The sequence below is a fragment of the Bombus vancouverensis genome, chromosome 9, assembly GCF_051014615.1.
Source record: "Bombus vancouverensis nearcticus chromosome 9, iyBomVanc1_principal, whole genome shotgun sequence".
NCBI classification, from domain to species: Eukaryota; Metazoa; Arthropoda; class Insecta; order Hymenoptera; family Apidae; genus Bombus; species Bombus vancouverensis.
Window position 1 is genome coordinate 8,665,008 of NC_134919.1, and position 17,501 is coordinate 8,682,508.

General features: G+C 33.7%; 1 protein-coding gene across 1 annotated transcript in view; it reads right to left on the bottom strand.

Moving 5' to 3' along the window:
• LOC117163404 (uncharacterized) overlaps positions 1-17,501 on the bottom strand; it is a 210,616-nt gene that overhangs the window by 65,581 nt on the left and 127,534 nt on the right. The window contains exon 4 of the mRNA XM_033345647.2: positions 15,994-16,127. Within this exon, the coding sequence (XP_033201538.1) occupies positions 15,994-16,127 (134 nt within the window). The remainder of the gene's footprint in view (positions 1-15,993; positions 16,128-17,501) is intronic.

The following is a 17,501-nucleotide window of genomic DNA, read 5'->3' on the forward strand; positions in this document are numbered from 1 at the left end:
AGCATATAGACATATTAAATTAAATAATATTCGTATCGAATATTGTATTTTGAAATATTTATACTGTATTAAAAAGTTGTATTTTATCATTTATTGATAGTTAACAGGCACACATTTTTTCTGACATTTTTGTAAAGAAAATATAACGCGTTAATATTTAAAGTCAATTTTATAGACAACAAATACAGTTATCGTTTACTTTATTGATAACTTATGTACGCAATATCGGATGTGGAAGGTTTAAATACGAAGGTAGTAATTTTTACCAGTTCATAAAATCAGTCAATCCTAATATTTAAAATCTAAACTTCATCTTTCATAAATACAAAATTAAAATCGATAGATACAAATACAAAATTACAAAATAGATACAAATCAATTTCAGTCAGATTTGTTACAGTTCTTACGGATGTAAGTATGATATATTTGATCTTTGAATGAGTATTTGCGGAATATAACGCTGCGTAAAGTAACATAGAAACCATAAATAAAAGAATTATTACGTTCAAGAGATTAAAAATCCATATTTGCATGATGAAAGCTGTAAAACATTCTAATCCTGTCAAACTGTAATTTACATTAATCTACATGACATACTGATCTACTATCACATCAAAAAAGATATGTGCCTTCTACCCCCTTTCACAGCATCCAACAATTTCAATTAAAACGTATCGTTCAAACAAAACCCAAACACCAACAGCTTGGCCTCTCAACAGTTGAAAACTTTGCAATTATCTACTGTACAACCATCTACTGGAACCTCGATATGCAAATCGACAGGTCGAACGTTTGTTCATCGCGTGCCAGACCGTTTGACCCTGGTCAGCCGAAAATTCGAAGAAACCTCATCAGTGACAAATTGAAGAACAGAATCAAAGGGAGCGCCGGGCCTTGATTGGAGCCGCGAGTACGCCCACCTTCTGTGTCCGAATGACAGGACCGGCAAGCAAACAACGTGATTACATTGTCCGTGCCTAGGAACGTTGAAATTCGATGTTCGAACGTGTGTACGCGTGCACGCGTGCCGGATATAGGGGATGACCGAGCATTGCCGGTGTATCCGATGGGATCGATCCTCGCATCCAACTGTCAAAAGTTCGCCGAAGATGCTGCGTCGCGAATCCTTACGTGTGTAGTTCGATATTCTTTTTAAAATAGCAACGTAAATTATACGACTAATAAAGTATACGGTAGCTCACGAAAGTATCCGAACATTTATAGAAACATTATGCTAAAAGACTTGTAGAAGATGACACTATCTACGTATAATACACACAATATATATTGTACATAAAAGTTTTCGCTGGGAAGTGTTCAAATATTCCTACAAACTACTTTAGATTAATTAAATTTTCATAGAATTAGAACATAAATTTTTCAAGACACTGCTTGAACATAATAATCTTGTTTAATAGCTTTGAACGTAATAATACTTTTATTTAAGAATTGCCTATTTTTGTGTGTGAAATTTCATTTCTATCTATTTCAACCAATTCCTTGCTTCTTATATCTTTTCTTCGTGAACGCGAGGTACGCTATATCTTCTCATTCGTTCGTTAAATATATCAGAAGCTGGTAGTGCTTCATAATATACAAGTTAGGTTAATCCGTGCAAATTCCCAGACTGAATTTGGAGATGTTGAAGCTTAGATCGTTCCAATAATATTTCATTTTTGTAAAGTAAAAATGTATGTAGAAAATTGAAAATTCAGAAACAGCAGAGAAATCACACGCTCATCACAACTTCGAGTTAAAACAATTGCCAACAGAAAATATGTTCAAATCTTCGTCATCTGGTCGTAGGTCACGGCTTGGCTCTAATCTTTCATTATCTTCAGGATGAAGACTTTATTAACATCGTTCGTATAGACTCCGGTGAGTGTGTTTCGTCGGTTGACGAAAGACTGCGTTCGTATACTCGTATATCGGGCGAGGGCGTATTTGTGAGAGAGTAGTGACGGTCGCGGGCGTGTTATTCGAGGAGGACATCTCGAGTTTCAGTGGAGAACAAACGGCACGTCGTGTACACGTCTACCGACGACCCTATAGAGATTGCGAGACCGTTCTTGAGACTTAATGAATGAGACTTCGTGAGAAAGGAAGGACGTATAGGAGGTGAAAGCCGGCCGAAGAGAGAGGGTTGCGCAGGAGGAAGAGAGATGGACAACAAGGGAATATAAAGGAAAGACAAAGAGCGAGAAAGAAGAGTCGATGGGTTAGTTTGGATGGTTAAAGCCAGGTCGTTACCCGATTTCTCTGCTCTCTTCCTCCCGCTACAAACAGTACAAACTTTTGCCGTGGATGGATTCGATGACACCGCAAAGAGGCGTACGTAACTGGCTGTGCATTCTAAGCTTAAGAAAAAAGCAAGAGAAGAGAAACGAGGGAAGAATCACTGGCGGGGAAGGAAGAGAAGATGGGGAAACTGGTCCCTTCGTCAACCTCGATTTTTCCTGCTAAGGATGTCTCTCCGCTCGGTCGGCTTCGCCCATAAAGTCGTGACGAGGTTCTCGTTGGATTAGCCTCGACACCCTTTCCTCTCCCCGTCGGTGCGCTGCTCTGCAATTTGTATCGCGGAGACGAAGGAGTCCACGGAACAGTGGAAGCGAGAGAGGAGGACACAGTCGGGGTTTTAATCTGCATTGGATTATACCCTCAAAGGACGATGCATTTCATTATGTCGAAGCCACGCGGGAAAGTGGGCGCTTGTTTGTGCATGCCACTGTACCCGCAGACTCCAAGACTATATGCGGAGAATAAAGAACATTCATCGTGGCTGAGTAAAATCCCTTTGCGTTATCACTTTAGACACCCGTCTATTTACCATAGAGAATGAAAGTAGTGTCGAAATGCTATAATCTTTTTCATACCTTCGCACGCGGCTGAGTCGTAAATCACGGGAATTCATTTCGACGTTTTCACGCGGCCGCGACTTTCTTCTCTTTTTCAACCGTTCTTTTTTGTTGGCGAATGGCGAGCGGAGAGCTCGACGGTTCCGACCCTGATTTTCGTTTGATCAATAAAAAATTGGAGGGCAAACCGGCTGTTACGAGTAACGCCCGTGTGAAGGCTCGTTACAAAATCGTAGGGTTCGATCGTATGAGGATGAGACTTTTGTACGGCTCGGTACTTCGTTATTTCTACGAGATGAATGTGTATAATGTCCCATTGTATTTTATTGTAAGCATATCTTTTAATAAATACGCAAAGGAATCATGCAATTACATTAAAGTATTTTTCTAAAAAAAGAACAGTTCTTCTGGCTTTCGAAATGCTGGAAGTTTTATACGTCAATATTTTGATGATTGATTCGCCAAAGATTTTCATGCATGTTTAAAAAAGTTGCAAGTATGCTTCAAATATTTCAACTCAAGCTTTTCAGGACTTTGCATACATTTTGGACGGAAAGATAATGAAGTCATTATAGAGATCTGCATGTTATTGTATGTTGTATATTTTTTGTTTTACCCAATTTTCTCAAAAAAACTTGCTTTGAAAAGCTTTGTTTGAATATAAAACTCGCATTTTTTGCTCAACTGAAATTCAATCTGTCCAGTTTTGTAATGAGACTGTGTAAAATATAAGCATAATATTTAAAAGCTTTTCCAGATGGTCAAAATTTTACTCCTACTACTACCTTATTACAGCTTGAATGTCATTTTAATTAGTGACAAATATGTTTCATGCTTTTGCATTATATAGTTTCCATTATATTTACATATATTCCTCCCACGGTGCATCTAGGCACTTCATTAAGAAAGGGACAATATTCCGGCGAAATAAATGTACGAACAAGGAACAGTGGGATTAAATATATGAGTCGCAAAGAGAAGGGAATGAGAAAAATAGCCATAGATAAGAAAACTTCCACCCATATTTGTTACGTATACGTGATAAAAGCTGAAATATGTAGGGGATCTACACGAGTTTCATTTATATAATTCATAGTTAGAAAAATGAACTTACATAATGGAAATTGTTTTTTTAGACGGCAATAATTTAGATTATAATAACTGACAATTATTAGAAGATATTTTCAAGCATATTTCATGAAAATTTTTGTGAAAATCCAATGCTTTCATTGCTATAAAGACTATCTTGGTCTATTTGGTCTTAAAAATCTAATTTATGTCATAGTGACTATCAATACAATTTAAAATCAAAAATATATACACACTTTGACCGTTATATAAACTAATTAATGTATATTTATATAATTCATAAATGTTCACAATTAAACTATCATTACTTTGAGACCAAAGAAAATTCTTTGAGAGATTAATAGTAGGTGAAAATCAGCTGTGAAGCAGTCACGTTACTTCAGGTATTAGTGACCTAGGATTAACTTAAATGTGACTTAATAACTCGAAGAAACAACCATTTACTTAGCTAAGCGATACTTAGTGTTACTAATCTTGTAATGTTTGCAAGTAATAAACATGTACCTATGAGCTTACATAGTTGGACAAAATTGAATTGAATCATTGTCGTGCTTGGTTTGTTGCCTAAGTTTCGTTAGGCCTGTTACACATAAACAATGGACGATATTGCTTTCCCAGCTTCGTTAATATGGTACAATTTACCACTGCATACATTTGTAGACACTAATTCAGAACATGTAATTTGTTTTCGGTGGCAATTTATTATTTTGTTCGTTACTTATTGTATAAGTGTATTGTACAAACGTACATAATATGTATTGGAAGTCTTAACGATCATGTTACCGATCATGCTATTATAGTTAAGTAATATATCACTATAGAATTATACAAAATAGTTTTCTATAATTTATAATTTTCTTTTATAATTGGATATTATAAAGTTGCAGTATTATGTTATACATGGAATTACAGAAGCTAATTTTTTAGAATTATAATAAAGATTTTTCTATAATTAAATATTGCAGAATTATTGAAAGGCGATATTAGTATTACAGGAAACATGATGGAACTTGAATTTTTCGTTATTGATTCTAGTAACGTAACGAGCTCCAGTGGAACGTTGAAGTTTGATTTCCACAATGGGTTAAATATTATACGTAAAAACCAGATTAAACAATAGAAACGAATGAACAACGTTCCAATCCCCGCAGACACAGCCGTGTTTAAACAGTTGGATATCGAAATTTCACGGAATCAGAAAACGAAACCTTCTGTTTTGTCTATCAGATGTAATTGCTCTCTTTGACGTCAATTGTGTGTTGTAGGGATCTATTCAAGGACTCAAATCGGTCACGTAGAATGTAAGTTCTAAAAGGTTGAAACGGGTTAGGTTCTCTTTGAAATTCAATTAGAATAGGTTTTCGGGGCAATTGTACGAAGCTGCCACGAACGAATTTCGATAGTCTTTGCAAGTAGGTATAGAACTGAAACACAATCGATCTAGAGAAAAAAAGACTCTTGTGGAGATAAAAGGTGTACAAAGCGTATAAAACATACACTTTGCCAATACAATTCTTCAACTGTAGTACTGATTATGCTCACAATTTAATTGTAGTGTTTTCTATTAAAATATTAAAGGAAATATGAGACGTAACATTTTGCTGCATAGAAAGTTATATCAAATTGTGATTGAAGTCGCGTAAAAAATTAGAAGTTACATTTTGTTGATAAACTTTTTAAACAATTAAAGTGATAGTAATTAAAGTAATTAAAGGGAATATTAAATACAAAAATGGAATAAGTATAGGTATAATAAATCTTCTTAAATGTATAAAACGCAACAATATTAATTTATTCGCTTTTTACGAGCAATATTAATAATTTCCATGAAAGTGGAGCTACTATAAAATTTGTAACGTTTGTAAATTTCTATGGCTTTAGCTACTCATTGAACTTTAATTTAATAATTGACAGGGAATAATTTTTACGCGTCGTAAAGGAGAGGAAGATTAATGTTATTTAATATTTTATTCGATAATTCGGTAAAAACTCGAGAAATGCTAAAAAGACTGCAATTTAGTATAATGATATAACTCTCTATTACGTGTTCTCATACGATATTACTCTTTCGGGTATCAAGTATCTAGTCCATTTCACAAGGTCGTAAGAACAATACGATCGAACGATTCGTTTGAATACGAGTGTCGTTCGTAGTTCGCTGAGTCGTCGATACAACATGGAAATGAATTTCTACGATCTGGTTCAATTCAGACGAAATGAGGGGTAAAAATCGCTCTTGTTGAACATGTTGCGTGTATTGTACAACATTATATAATACAAATTTTGTTTTTAATGCTACAAATACCAAGATTAATTTGTTACGTATCTATCAGAAGTGATTATGCAAAGAAAATTTCGTTTCTCTCTGATTATAACTTGTACAATATATCCTAAATAAATTAAAAATGGCAATTATTAAAAATTTTGCAAATTAATCAATATTCCCGAAGATTATTAATTATACAGCAAACCATCAAGAGTTTTTTAAACCAAATTGATCAACTCAACTATTTATGAATTTCTCGATTTCATTACTCAAATACACGGATAATGTAAATTAAAAAAAAAAGACTAAAAGTTTTTAATTATAGAATTGATCAGAATATTTTCAGAGTGATTAAATTAAGAAAGAAAGGTCGAATATTAATATTTTCCTCCGTTAAAAATTCCTTTTTGCTCAACAGAAGTTCTTCATATCTCATGTAATCGAATAATTTCATCCTCGCTCACACACGCAACAAATTTGAGCAAAACGAGAAAAAGCTACGTGTGTTTTCATTATCACGACAGCGTTTCACACAGTCCAACCACGAGTTTTATAATTTCTTCAATTTCCGGATGAAGGATCCCGCTTGCTATATTAGAAAAACTAGCACGGATGTTTCTTCGTGAGTTCTCAGGAGCGAGTGGTCGTTTTTGTGCTTTATAACACGATTCGTCGTGGGTTGTAAGAACAACAATGGAGTTTCACCTGTGAACAAGTGAAAGAAAATACTCGGACCCTTACTCGGCTGTGGGAAGCGAATGAGTGCACGGGCATCGGTCGCCACGGTACCTTCAGGTGGCAACTTACGATCCAATAAAGTTTCCACCCCCTTCTTGGCCGCCTCTTGTGCAGCTGCGACCACGATCTTTCTTCCCGCGGGGTGTGCATTTGATTGGTAAAAGTTACCTTAGTTTTTAAGCCAATTAAATTGTACGAATGGCACACGAATCCAACTTCGTGTAACCTTTTGCAAGCCACTGTCGAGTTACGAAAGCTTTCCCTGTCTAGACGTGCTAGTTACTAATGTTCAAATTCATTTCATTCATTTCATCCCTCGCGGAACGGCTGCTGAGTGCTATCGTCATGTAACAACCGTAAACTCGTTACGAATGGTAGACAATTCACGGATTCATTTATTTTTACTCAGTTGTCATTGCGCGAGTTTCTAGATACCGTTCCTTGGATTCATACAGACGTCTCTGCTTTGAGTTGCTCAGGAAATATCGGTATTGCAGTTTGTCTTCAATTTTATGAATTAGGAGATGTGTTCTGTAGAACGATTCAAACAGATTGACTCACAATTACTTTTAACCAAGAATCTCATCTACTGTACTGTGCACACAGTGGACCATATTTTCTATTTCATGAAATAGGAAACGTAATATTATGAATATTCTAAAAAAAAAAGATTTCTAGAATTAGTATCTAAATTATGTAAATGGATTGATCCTGAATATATATATTTATTTATTGAAATGAACTTATATATATAAAGTTCATTTCAAGTGATATATTTACATATAAAGATATATTTCGATACACAACGAAGTTTATTTGTTGATATGCGACATTTGACGAAATCTTTTATTTTTTAAATCATGGAGGTAATACGTAAGATAGAAAAATATATTTTATTTGATAAATCATCAATGCCTTAACCAACAACACACCCATTTAACGAGAAGCTTGAAAAATGTTACTAATCGCAACAATTTGCACTTTAATATTGAACAGTATCATGCAACAGCTATGAATAACATAGTGGAAGTAAATCTTCCTAGAATAAGACAACCTACCTATACATACGTCGTATCGAGGAAAGCATGTATCATGGTAAAATGAAGATTGAGGAAACATATCTCAGTGAACAATACTAGAAATTATTACTTCGAGGACATACAGAATAGAAAGTACAGGAATTAGAATATTCATCAAGAGAAGTACAGACTATAGTGAACCATAATGACTAATGGTATAAATAAAGTATTAAATATGTTTTGGAAATGAAAAACACAGTTTCGAGAAAGACACCGACAAATATATGCTCCGTTGTTAATATAGAAAAGCTCTTTGATGTAGTTTTTGTTTTTCTTTTGCTTCGTGCAGATTAGAAAGGTAGATAGAAGCTGAAATCCTAAGAAAGATAAAATAAGACACGAAAAAAGTATAATTTTTGCTTTGTAGAGAAAGAAAGAGAGAGAAAGAATGTTAATAGTGGTTTGTCGGAGAGAATAAGAAAAGAAGACATCTGAGTGTGGAGATCTAAAATTAATTGGGTTATTATATAACTTACTGCCCCGTAATAGGAGGATACTTTTAAGGAATGTTTTATAACTGTGGGTTCTCCACTAAAAAGAGAGAAAATGTCGACAGAGAACAGGAGATGTAGGGAAACTGAAAAATATGCTGTTTCATAAAGACACGATATAAAAATTCTAAAATGTAAAAATAATGTAAAAATAAATATTCACACAAACACACACACACACACAAATTATGGTTTAGTACTAAATTAAATTTATAAGCATTCTGGTTATCATCAAGTGAGCAAGATTGAGATTTGATAATAATAAAACTATCATTTGTATCATTAAATATATACAATTTTTCTGTCAAAATGAAGAAAAAATACCTGAAGTAATATATGCACTTAAATGGTCAAATAACCAGAGTTTCCAGTATTTTATGTTCAAGGTTTTCATAAAGAGGCCAAACACAGACTATGAACATATCATATCATTTAAACACTCCATCGATATTGATATACGGTACAAAGAAACATCGTTATGAAAAGGTTTAATTTATATTCAAGTATGTATAGAACATAAATAAGCAAGTAGTCATGATACTGAAGAAAGTATCCCAGTACATATACACTACTAAAAGCGCTGTGTGTAATATACAATTCATACGGAATGAGTAGAGGGGTGAAGGTGGAAAGAAGTGGAAATAAAAATTGCGGATGCTCGTGGTCCATCGACTACGTTTGACGACGAGGTGGAAACAGTATTTGCCTTGTGACACATCTCACATTCCTGACAAACATACAAGCATAGCCCCTCGTAACTCGTCGATACGAGACTACGTTATAGGGGTTTTCTCTCTGCTCCGTAACCCCGACTGGTTTCCTGAAACCTCCTTCGGCTTCATGTTGTTTTACGATTCTCTAAAAATGCCCGTTTACCGTCGCAACAGGAATGCGTCATTTCGTCATTTTACACGCAAGCAGAACGACAAGAGCGCTATTAGCCTAGCGATAGCTGTCATTTCACGTGGTTCCACTCAATTGTTCACGAGCAACGTTTACTATCCCATAAATATCGTGTACCAAACTGGAACCAGTTATTTTCCTGTTTATACATTGAAAATTGCATATCTTGTTCGATTCGTTCAATTGCACGGTTTGATGATTTATAGAAAGAGAATAGGATTTTGATTAATATTATCCATTTTTATAAGATCTTTGAAATTACTGTGTTATTTATTTTATGTTGAAAACGAAATGATAATGTGATTTAATTGATAAATTAGAAAGGTGTAACTACGATAAGCAATCGAAGATAAATTTTTGTTACTATCTTATTTGGAATCTCAGATTGTAAAGGATCGGTGTATTTAATATTTTAATTATAATGTCACCAATATCTACGACATATTTTAATCGTTGTTCTAAACAATTTCGATATATATCGATTATATACTATATTTCAATATAAAATGAAAATGTAAATAATTAATAAGAAGTAGGAAAACCATTATGTATTACGAATTTCGCAAATTTACTTTCTATTGCTTTTACGATTCCTATATAAAGCTCTTGTTTTCCTCTTTGATTAATTTATGATTATTGTTGAAACGTTCTTGTCACTGATTTTCAAGTAAACTGCCAGTAATTTGTATGCTGCGAGTCTCATTACCAATCGTAAAATTCTGAAAACGGTAAGTACAACTGAAAGTAATAATTTGTTGTAGCGAGGGAAGTTTCGTCATTAAAAGTTAGTTTCCCAGCGGTTAATCGTAATTTTGTTCAAAAGTAGAAGTAAATAGTGTGCCACGTTTTACAAGCGCTTAAGTGAAACGTAGAATTTTTTGCATTTTATTGCTGCAATATGTACGATAAGTAATATAAACACATAAAAGAAATAGACCAACAAATACAATAATACAAAATATAGACAAAAAAATATAATAAATATAATAGGCAAAGATAATTCAATAAGTAGAATATGTCAAGCATAAATCAGGCAATATGTAAGAAAGTCATTGATGAATAAAAAAATATAAAAATCGACACATACATGAATTCAATGTTGCATAACCCATTACAACAAACAAAAAGAGTAAAAGTATTTATAATATCAAAAGATGATTTACCTTAAAAAAGGATAATTTGATGTCAAAAAAGATCGTAGAAAAATCTATGTGAAACGTATAAAATATTATCGGAGTTTCGAAACATCTAATATCCAATAGTGACTGTCCCTTTCTGAGTTTATCGAAAGATACTATTTTATAAATTAAAAAATATAATTCATTCATCATTCCTTTGTACGGCTTTAAACAACATATTCAAAGTATTCTCCTTAACAAGGACCGATGCACTACTTTAAAATTGTTTAAAAAGTACAACGTATACGATGCTCGAGAATGCACAATTCAAAGAGGATCTTGTACTTCATTACATACCCTTGAGATCCGCTTACTGTTTGCAATTAACTTAAACTTTACCCTTTGACAATTAATACCTTCTAAGGCGGCTGCTTGTATGCCGTTACTGTTTGAAGGAATGTTTTAAGAAACAGATATTGATTGATATTACGAAACGTGGCAAGAAAGTTTCGAAAATTACTCGTATAAAAATTTTGAAAAATAATGACAAGGTTGTGGATATTTATTCAAAATCATATTTCTCTAAATACAATTAAAGAGATTAAATTTAAACAGAGATTTGTTTCATGTATTAAAGGGATATTCTTGTCTAGAGGCATGAATTTCGGGCGGTTTTTGAAGCTCTGTACAAACGAAACAAAAAATATTTTGACTTTTCCAAGGTTCATGCTATAGCGGCATCTATACTAATTAAGAATCCGTTCGGTTTTTTTGTTTCAGATGACCAGAAGGGTTGAAATCATGCACGCCAGGACACCCTTTTTTTGGACCACCCACTTTGCCAGCTCATAACTTTGTGAATTTTGAGTTTCTTGTTTCGGTTAATTTTTTATGTAATCTTAAAATATCAATAAACAAGTGATAAAAACATGGATAGTAAGAATATTTTTTGTTTCGTTTGTACAGAGCTTCAAAAACCGCCTGAAATTCATGCCTCTAGACTAGAATAGCCCCTTAAATATTTTAACAATTTTTGTACATTGAATATTTTTGAACATTTATTTTATGTATTTTTACATGTTTAAATTTCTTATAAATGCATAAAAATTCGTAGTTCTCTAATGATTTAAGGCTCTGAATGAAAGCAATACACGACACAAAAAATACATATATAGAAGTTCGATCTGATGGTCTGCAATTAATGTCGTATATGTTCTGCGGTGGCATTCAGCAGTTTCTATTGTAAGGAGAAAAAATAGGCCGATCGGATTGCTTGTCCGCGATTCGAATCCAGATCTTTCATTTACCAAGCGCTGCTCTATCAATTGAGCAATCCGGGCCATCAATAGATTATTTTCTCCTTAAGTCTAATAATTTAGCAATAGCAACCGTCATCGATATATAGGGAAGGAAGATTCTAGGTTGTTAATACTTTCTAATTTAATTTACTGCATAAGAAACGTTTTCGAGAAAGCTACAATTAGCGTTTTACACACATCTTTATTTCTCTTTGATCGTATATTTACTTGTTAGCAAAATAAGATTATAATCAATGTAATGTAATTCCTCATCTAAAACATTCATGTAAAAATTAAGTATCATTAATAGTATGATATTAATGACTAATACATAACAAAAGTAAAATAATGCAAAATGTAACGTTAATAAAGTATAAAATCCTAATATCAAATAAATGACACAAAATATTTAAAAAGAGAAAATGGTAGAATTATAAATACGTTTCGTATTTATCTCGTGGCGTTACATATAGGGTTAAATATTATATCTTACGAAATAAAATGCATTACCATAACTGCGAATATTTACATAAATTCATATTTCTATAAGCACAACTAAGAAAAAAACGATGCATAAATAAAAATGTGTTCTCTCAAAATATTGTTATTAAATATAATCTCTCAAAAATTATAACGTGTAATTTTCCTATTATATGTATTGCGTACATTTCATTTTTTTAAGTTAAAATCTGCCCAACAATGAGAACAATCAACAACAAGTAATAGATCAAAGTTGACTGTTCGAAACCGAATGAACACGCTGTTCCGTCAACACTGTAAATATGCAAGCGCACAAATTACATATCTGTTCCGAAGCGGGTGTACTTAGTTTCGACTGGTTTGAACAGTCTACGAAACGTTGTTACCGAAATGACTTATTTCTTGCCGAGGTACGAAATGTTCTCTGGAAATTCGACGGATTCCTCGAAATGGCATTACCAGTAAAAACCAGCAAAACCAATCTTCTCACCTGCCAACCTCGCAATTCCTCATAAGCCAAGGTATCTCGTGTGCACGCGTACTACTAATTTTCTCTCAGTCTCATCGTGTGAAGCACCTAAGGTCGATTTTCTTCATAACCGTACGTTGTTCCGCCGCGACGGCCCTTTTTACAATGGCGCGTGTTCGAGAAAATAACATACTTCCCCTGTCCCGTGTCCTCCCTTTCCCACCGCCATGAAAATCCACCGGTAATGGAATTTGACAAAGGCAGAGGACGACCGTTGCTGGCTTCTGTCGTGTAGCTTACGAAATTATTCGATGTCTAGTTTCTTCCTACAGTGGAAGTCGCCAAAGTATTTGAACACTTACCGTAGGAAACTTTTATATACACTTTGTACATTTTATTATGTGCAATGGCTTTAAAAAACATTTTTATACCGTTGTATTTATTACGGCATTCGTATATTAATTAATTAAATCCAATTATATTAAGTTTCATATAATTTCATACTACTTTCATATGACTACAAAAACTTAATACCTATTATGAAAATTAAATGTGAAACCTAGTAAAACAGAAAGCACTTCATTGGAAAATAATACATTTTGTAGTCACTGTAAAACATTTTGAAATTTAATTAGTATTATAGCGAGCCACGATTGTCATAATTATATTTGTCAAATTTAAAACTAATCGGGAAATTTGTATTAAAGTTACAAGATATTTACTGCAAATATTCAATGAAAGATAAGTAAAAACTGAAAAATCAACATTCTACGAAATATATACTTGAACTAAGCATCTTGTTGCTTCCATACACGTTTTCAATTTCGTTACAAACTTTATGTAATTATAATAGTCAGGTCTTAGTACGGTGCTAATAAAATGTCAGAATGTTTCGTATAAGACACATGATATATTTATAGTGTCATAAATTAAAAGTGTCTACAAATATTTGAACACTTTCGTGAGACAGTGTAGTCTGGGCCATTCTTCCTTTTTCTTTTTCTCCTTTTTTTCGGCTACAATTTGATGAAAACTCTTTGCAATCAATTAATTCAAAGCAAAAATTGAATTACGCAGCGAGAAAAATGTTGCCAGCGAACTTTCATCAACGTGGAAGTCAGCGTGTATCCGCTGCCACCGTATTGCTCGTAGTCCCCGAGGATGACGACGTAGGATCTCATTATTCGATATGGCTAAATACGTGCATCTAGAAAATGAAATGTTCCTCGCATTTGGATCGTACAGCAGCGGTAGCGATGTATGGCTTAACTAACTTCCACGCGAGCAAAATTTCACGAAAGTTTATTCGCTGTGTTCCGTTAGTATGTAGCTGTACTTTATTAAAACTGTATTTATTAGTCTTGGCCTCTTTTTAACGCATTATGAATTGAAATATAGGATAATGAAGTTCCAATACGGAAGAATGTTTCGTGGAAATTTATTTCTCAGTTTAAGTTGTGGTAGATTAGAGATTTGCTTTGAATTCTTTAGATTCCTCATTCTCTCATGCTGAAGATGGCTATTCACGTTTACTTTAATTTTCTTTTACTAATTACATATTTGCAGTGAATATCGTGTAACTTCTATATACATTTATTAAATTGGATCCTAAATTTTACCAATAGGATAGACGTATGTTCTTATAGCGCTGATAAAATTTCAAAATATATTCCATAACACACAACATACGTGTATACATATATAAATATTTTTTACGATAAGCTATGAAATATTTTCGTGAGCCTCTGTATATTAAGAACGGTAGATGAAAATTCTCTTTGCAGGTAATCATTCAAAGGAGATTGAATTTAAAAATTACGAGAAACAAATCTTTGGCGGTCGTAGGCACTGAGACTAATGTACACAGAGTACGCCCCGGAAGATCTTTCAAGGGGAAAAGTTCTCTTCTTCTTTGCTAAACCTCTTTAACTTTTATAGACCAGCCTCTCAAACTTTCATACTACGATAACTTCTACGTTTCCCTCCTATATCACGCAATTATTTTAGTTGTGTATACGTATACACACAGAAAAGTATCCAACGTCAGCATTGAAAATTATTTTCGATGACACGGAAAAGCGTTTAAGGAAAAAGTTCTTCGGCAAGGGGGAAGGCGGACGGCGCGGGAAGGCTTTACTTCGTGAAATTTCGAGATCGCTTCAGGATGTACCGTATCGCACAGGATCTGTACAGGATCTGCCCGTATCGATTTCTATGGATACTTCAACGCTACAATCTCGAATATAGAATAGATTCGATAATACATGTTAATGGAATTTTCACATCTCGAATAGTGTATTAGTAATGTAACGAATAGTTATTAGTGATTTATAGAAAATGAGAAGTTGACAGTATATCCAAAAATTTGGAAAGAAAAACAGAAATATCGTAGAATTTTATTAGAATTTTAATAGAATTACAGATATTGTAGATTTTATTATCTACAGATTAATATCATTGAAATAAAACAATCTTTGGAGCTTTTATATATGTTTCATATATAAGTTCTTTTTGATAAATCATTCCAATATATTTTTTCTTTTTGTGAAGGTTCTAGTTTCAATAAATAAATGACTATTTACGTTTCAAGGGAAATTTCATCACAGAATTTAAATAAGAAATTATACTACATTAATTATGCCACGTCGCAACCATTTTTTACATTCTCGCTAAAGTTCAAAAAAAATCTTTTAACGATAGAAAAACACAATCAGGTTGAGAAAGTCTCAAGGAATGCAAGCTTAACTTTCTTACGATTTATTTACGATCTCCATAAAAGTTATTATAGAATACGAGTAAATCATGAGAGAAACGAAAAATCTGTTTCATTGCATCAAACGGTCTATCGGCGTTAATTTATGACATAAAAAACAAATTGGGAACAAAATAATTAAGTTTACAGAATTAAATGGAACGTGATTAACAGCTCAACAAGCTTTGGACTAAATAAAAATAAGGGATTTATACTGCAGATTTCTAATGAACGAATAAAGAACAAATAGAAAATTTGACTTGAATTCATCAGCGTATTTCGAATCAACGTATCCATCATCCAAACAATCAACAACCATACATACGAATGAACATTCGAATCAATAACGTTAGACACTCTGCAGGTTGTGTAGAAACGCTCCTAAACCATTAATTTCACGGGTTTCCCTTAACTGCGGATTCGATAATGACGCGTGGATTATAGGTATCACTTACCGCCACGTTGTTCAGAGTGAATGAGAGATGAGCCGGTGGTTTGGAGGGTGGTAAGCTACAATTTGCCCTCAAAGTGTCTCCGGCATCGTAACGTTCGCGTTCCGATACGATAATGGGCGTGCCTTCGGGTAGAACTGAAACATAATAATTCCATGAGTGTATCTCTTCTACTCATCGTCGACAGGTCGGTTATTCGTGCCTCGTTCAAACGATACAAACGACATTATACCGCCATTTTGCTACCTAGCCGAGCAACATATCCAATATTCAAGCGGCTATGAGGAACAGATTAGGTAGTTAGTTTTATGATATTTCCCGTCGACGTAACTGCATGCGAAAGAAGAAAACCGAAGGATGAAATAGAAGCTTGATTAATTATCTCTGTTCAATTTTTGAAGATAATTTTTGTACAATAATTATGAAGGGATTAAAAATGCATTCATAATACGAACATACTGATTAAGATATAAAATATATACAAAGAAAGCTGTTGTTATTTCTATACTCAGAGGTAAGATCAGAATAGTTATTATTTTATTGAATGGATAAATCTATCACACCGTTCTGAGCCAAAAAAGTCTTTATTGCACGCGCTTACAAAAGCTCAGGATAAAAACAAAAAGGCATCTTAAGCCTATCGATTAAATCTATCGATTGTAACTAGGATCATCCTCTAGTTACTATTTCTTATAACTAACGCATCTGCATATGGATGGCGAGCACGAACTCACGTTGTCATTTTCAACAGAAGCTGATATACGCATATATGCAATCAGAAAAAGCAAACTTCAATCCATATATTTCACAAACAATCATTCAAATTTCTAGAACCTGCACTGTGAATTTCTAAAATTCCCATGACATATGTATAACGAATGATCCGAGTGATCAGTTCGACCATTCTAATAGCTCTATTGTTAAATTCTTCACGGACGTTCATATATTCTATAAAAAAAATAATCCATATTTAAAAAGATTAATATCGCAGTAGTTCGAAGTACAATCAAATCATCCTAATCATAATATTTTAGACGATTATGAAATTACAGCCGGGAATCAGTGCAACTATCTTCCTTCTAACGGCGATGGAATATATTATGTATTATACATCTGGGTAGTAGCAATGCCGGTGGATACGGGTCGAATTAATCTTGTTCACAGCCATTTCGTTGATTTAATTCTGTAACAAGGCGTTCCACTGCGGGTTAAACGAATCGTGTTGTAACAATCTGCATTTCGCCACTACCGGGAAGATTTTCTAGAACGAAAAAGAAGAGCGCACTGAGAGAATCTCGAATCGATTGATTTGAAATAAACGAGACCTTTCGTAGTTCAACCGCACGCATTCGACTTTCCATTAAGTATATTGGATTTTCGAACGCTGTCGACAAATCTTTCGAGACAATCCGAATAATGGTATAAAGTAGGTCGTGGTATTGTTACAAAATATTAACGATATAAGTTTCATTCGTGTTGGAAGAATAACAAGAACGGCTCGAGGAAATCGT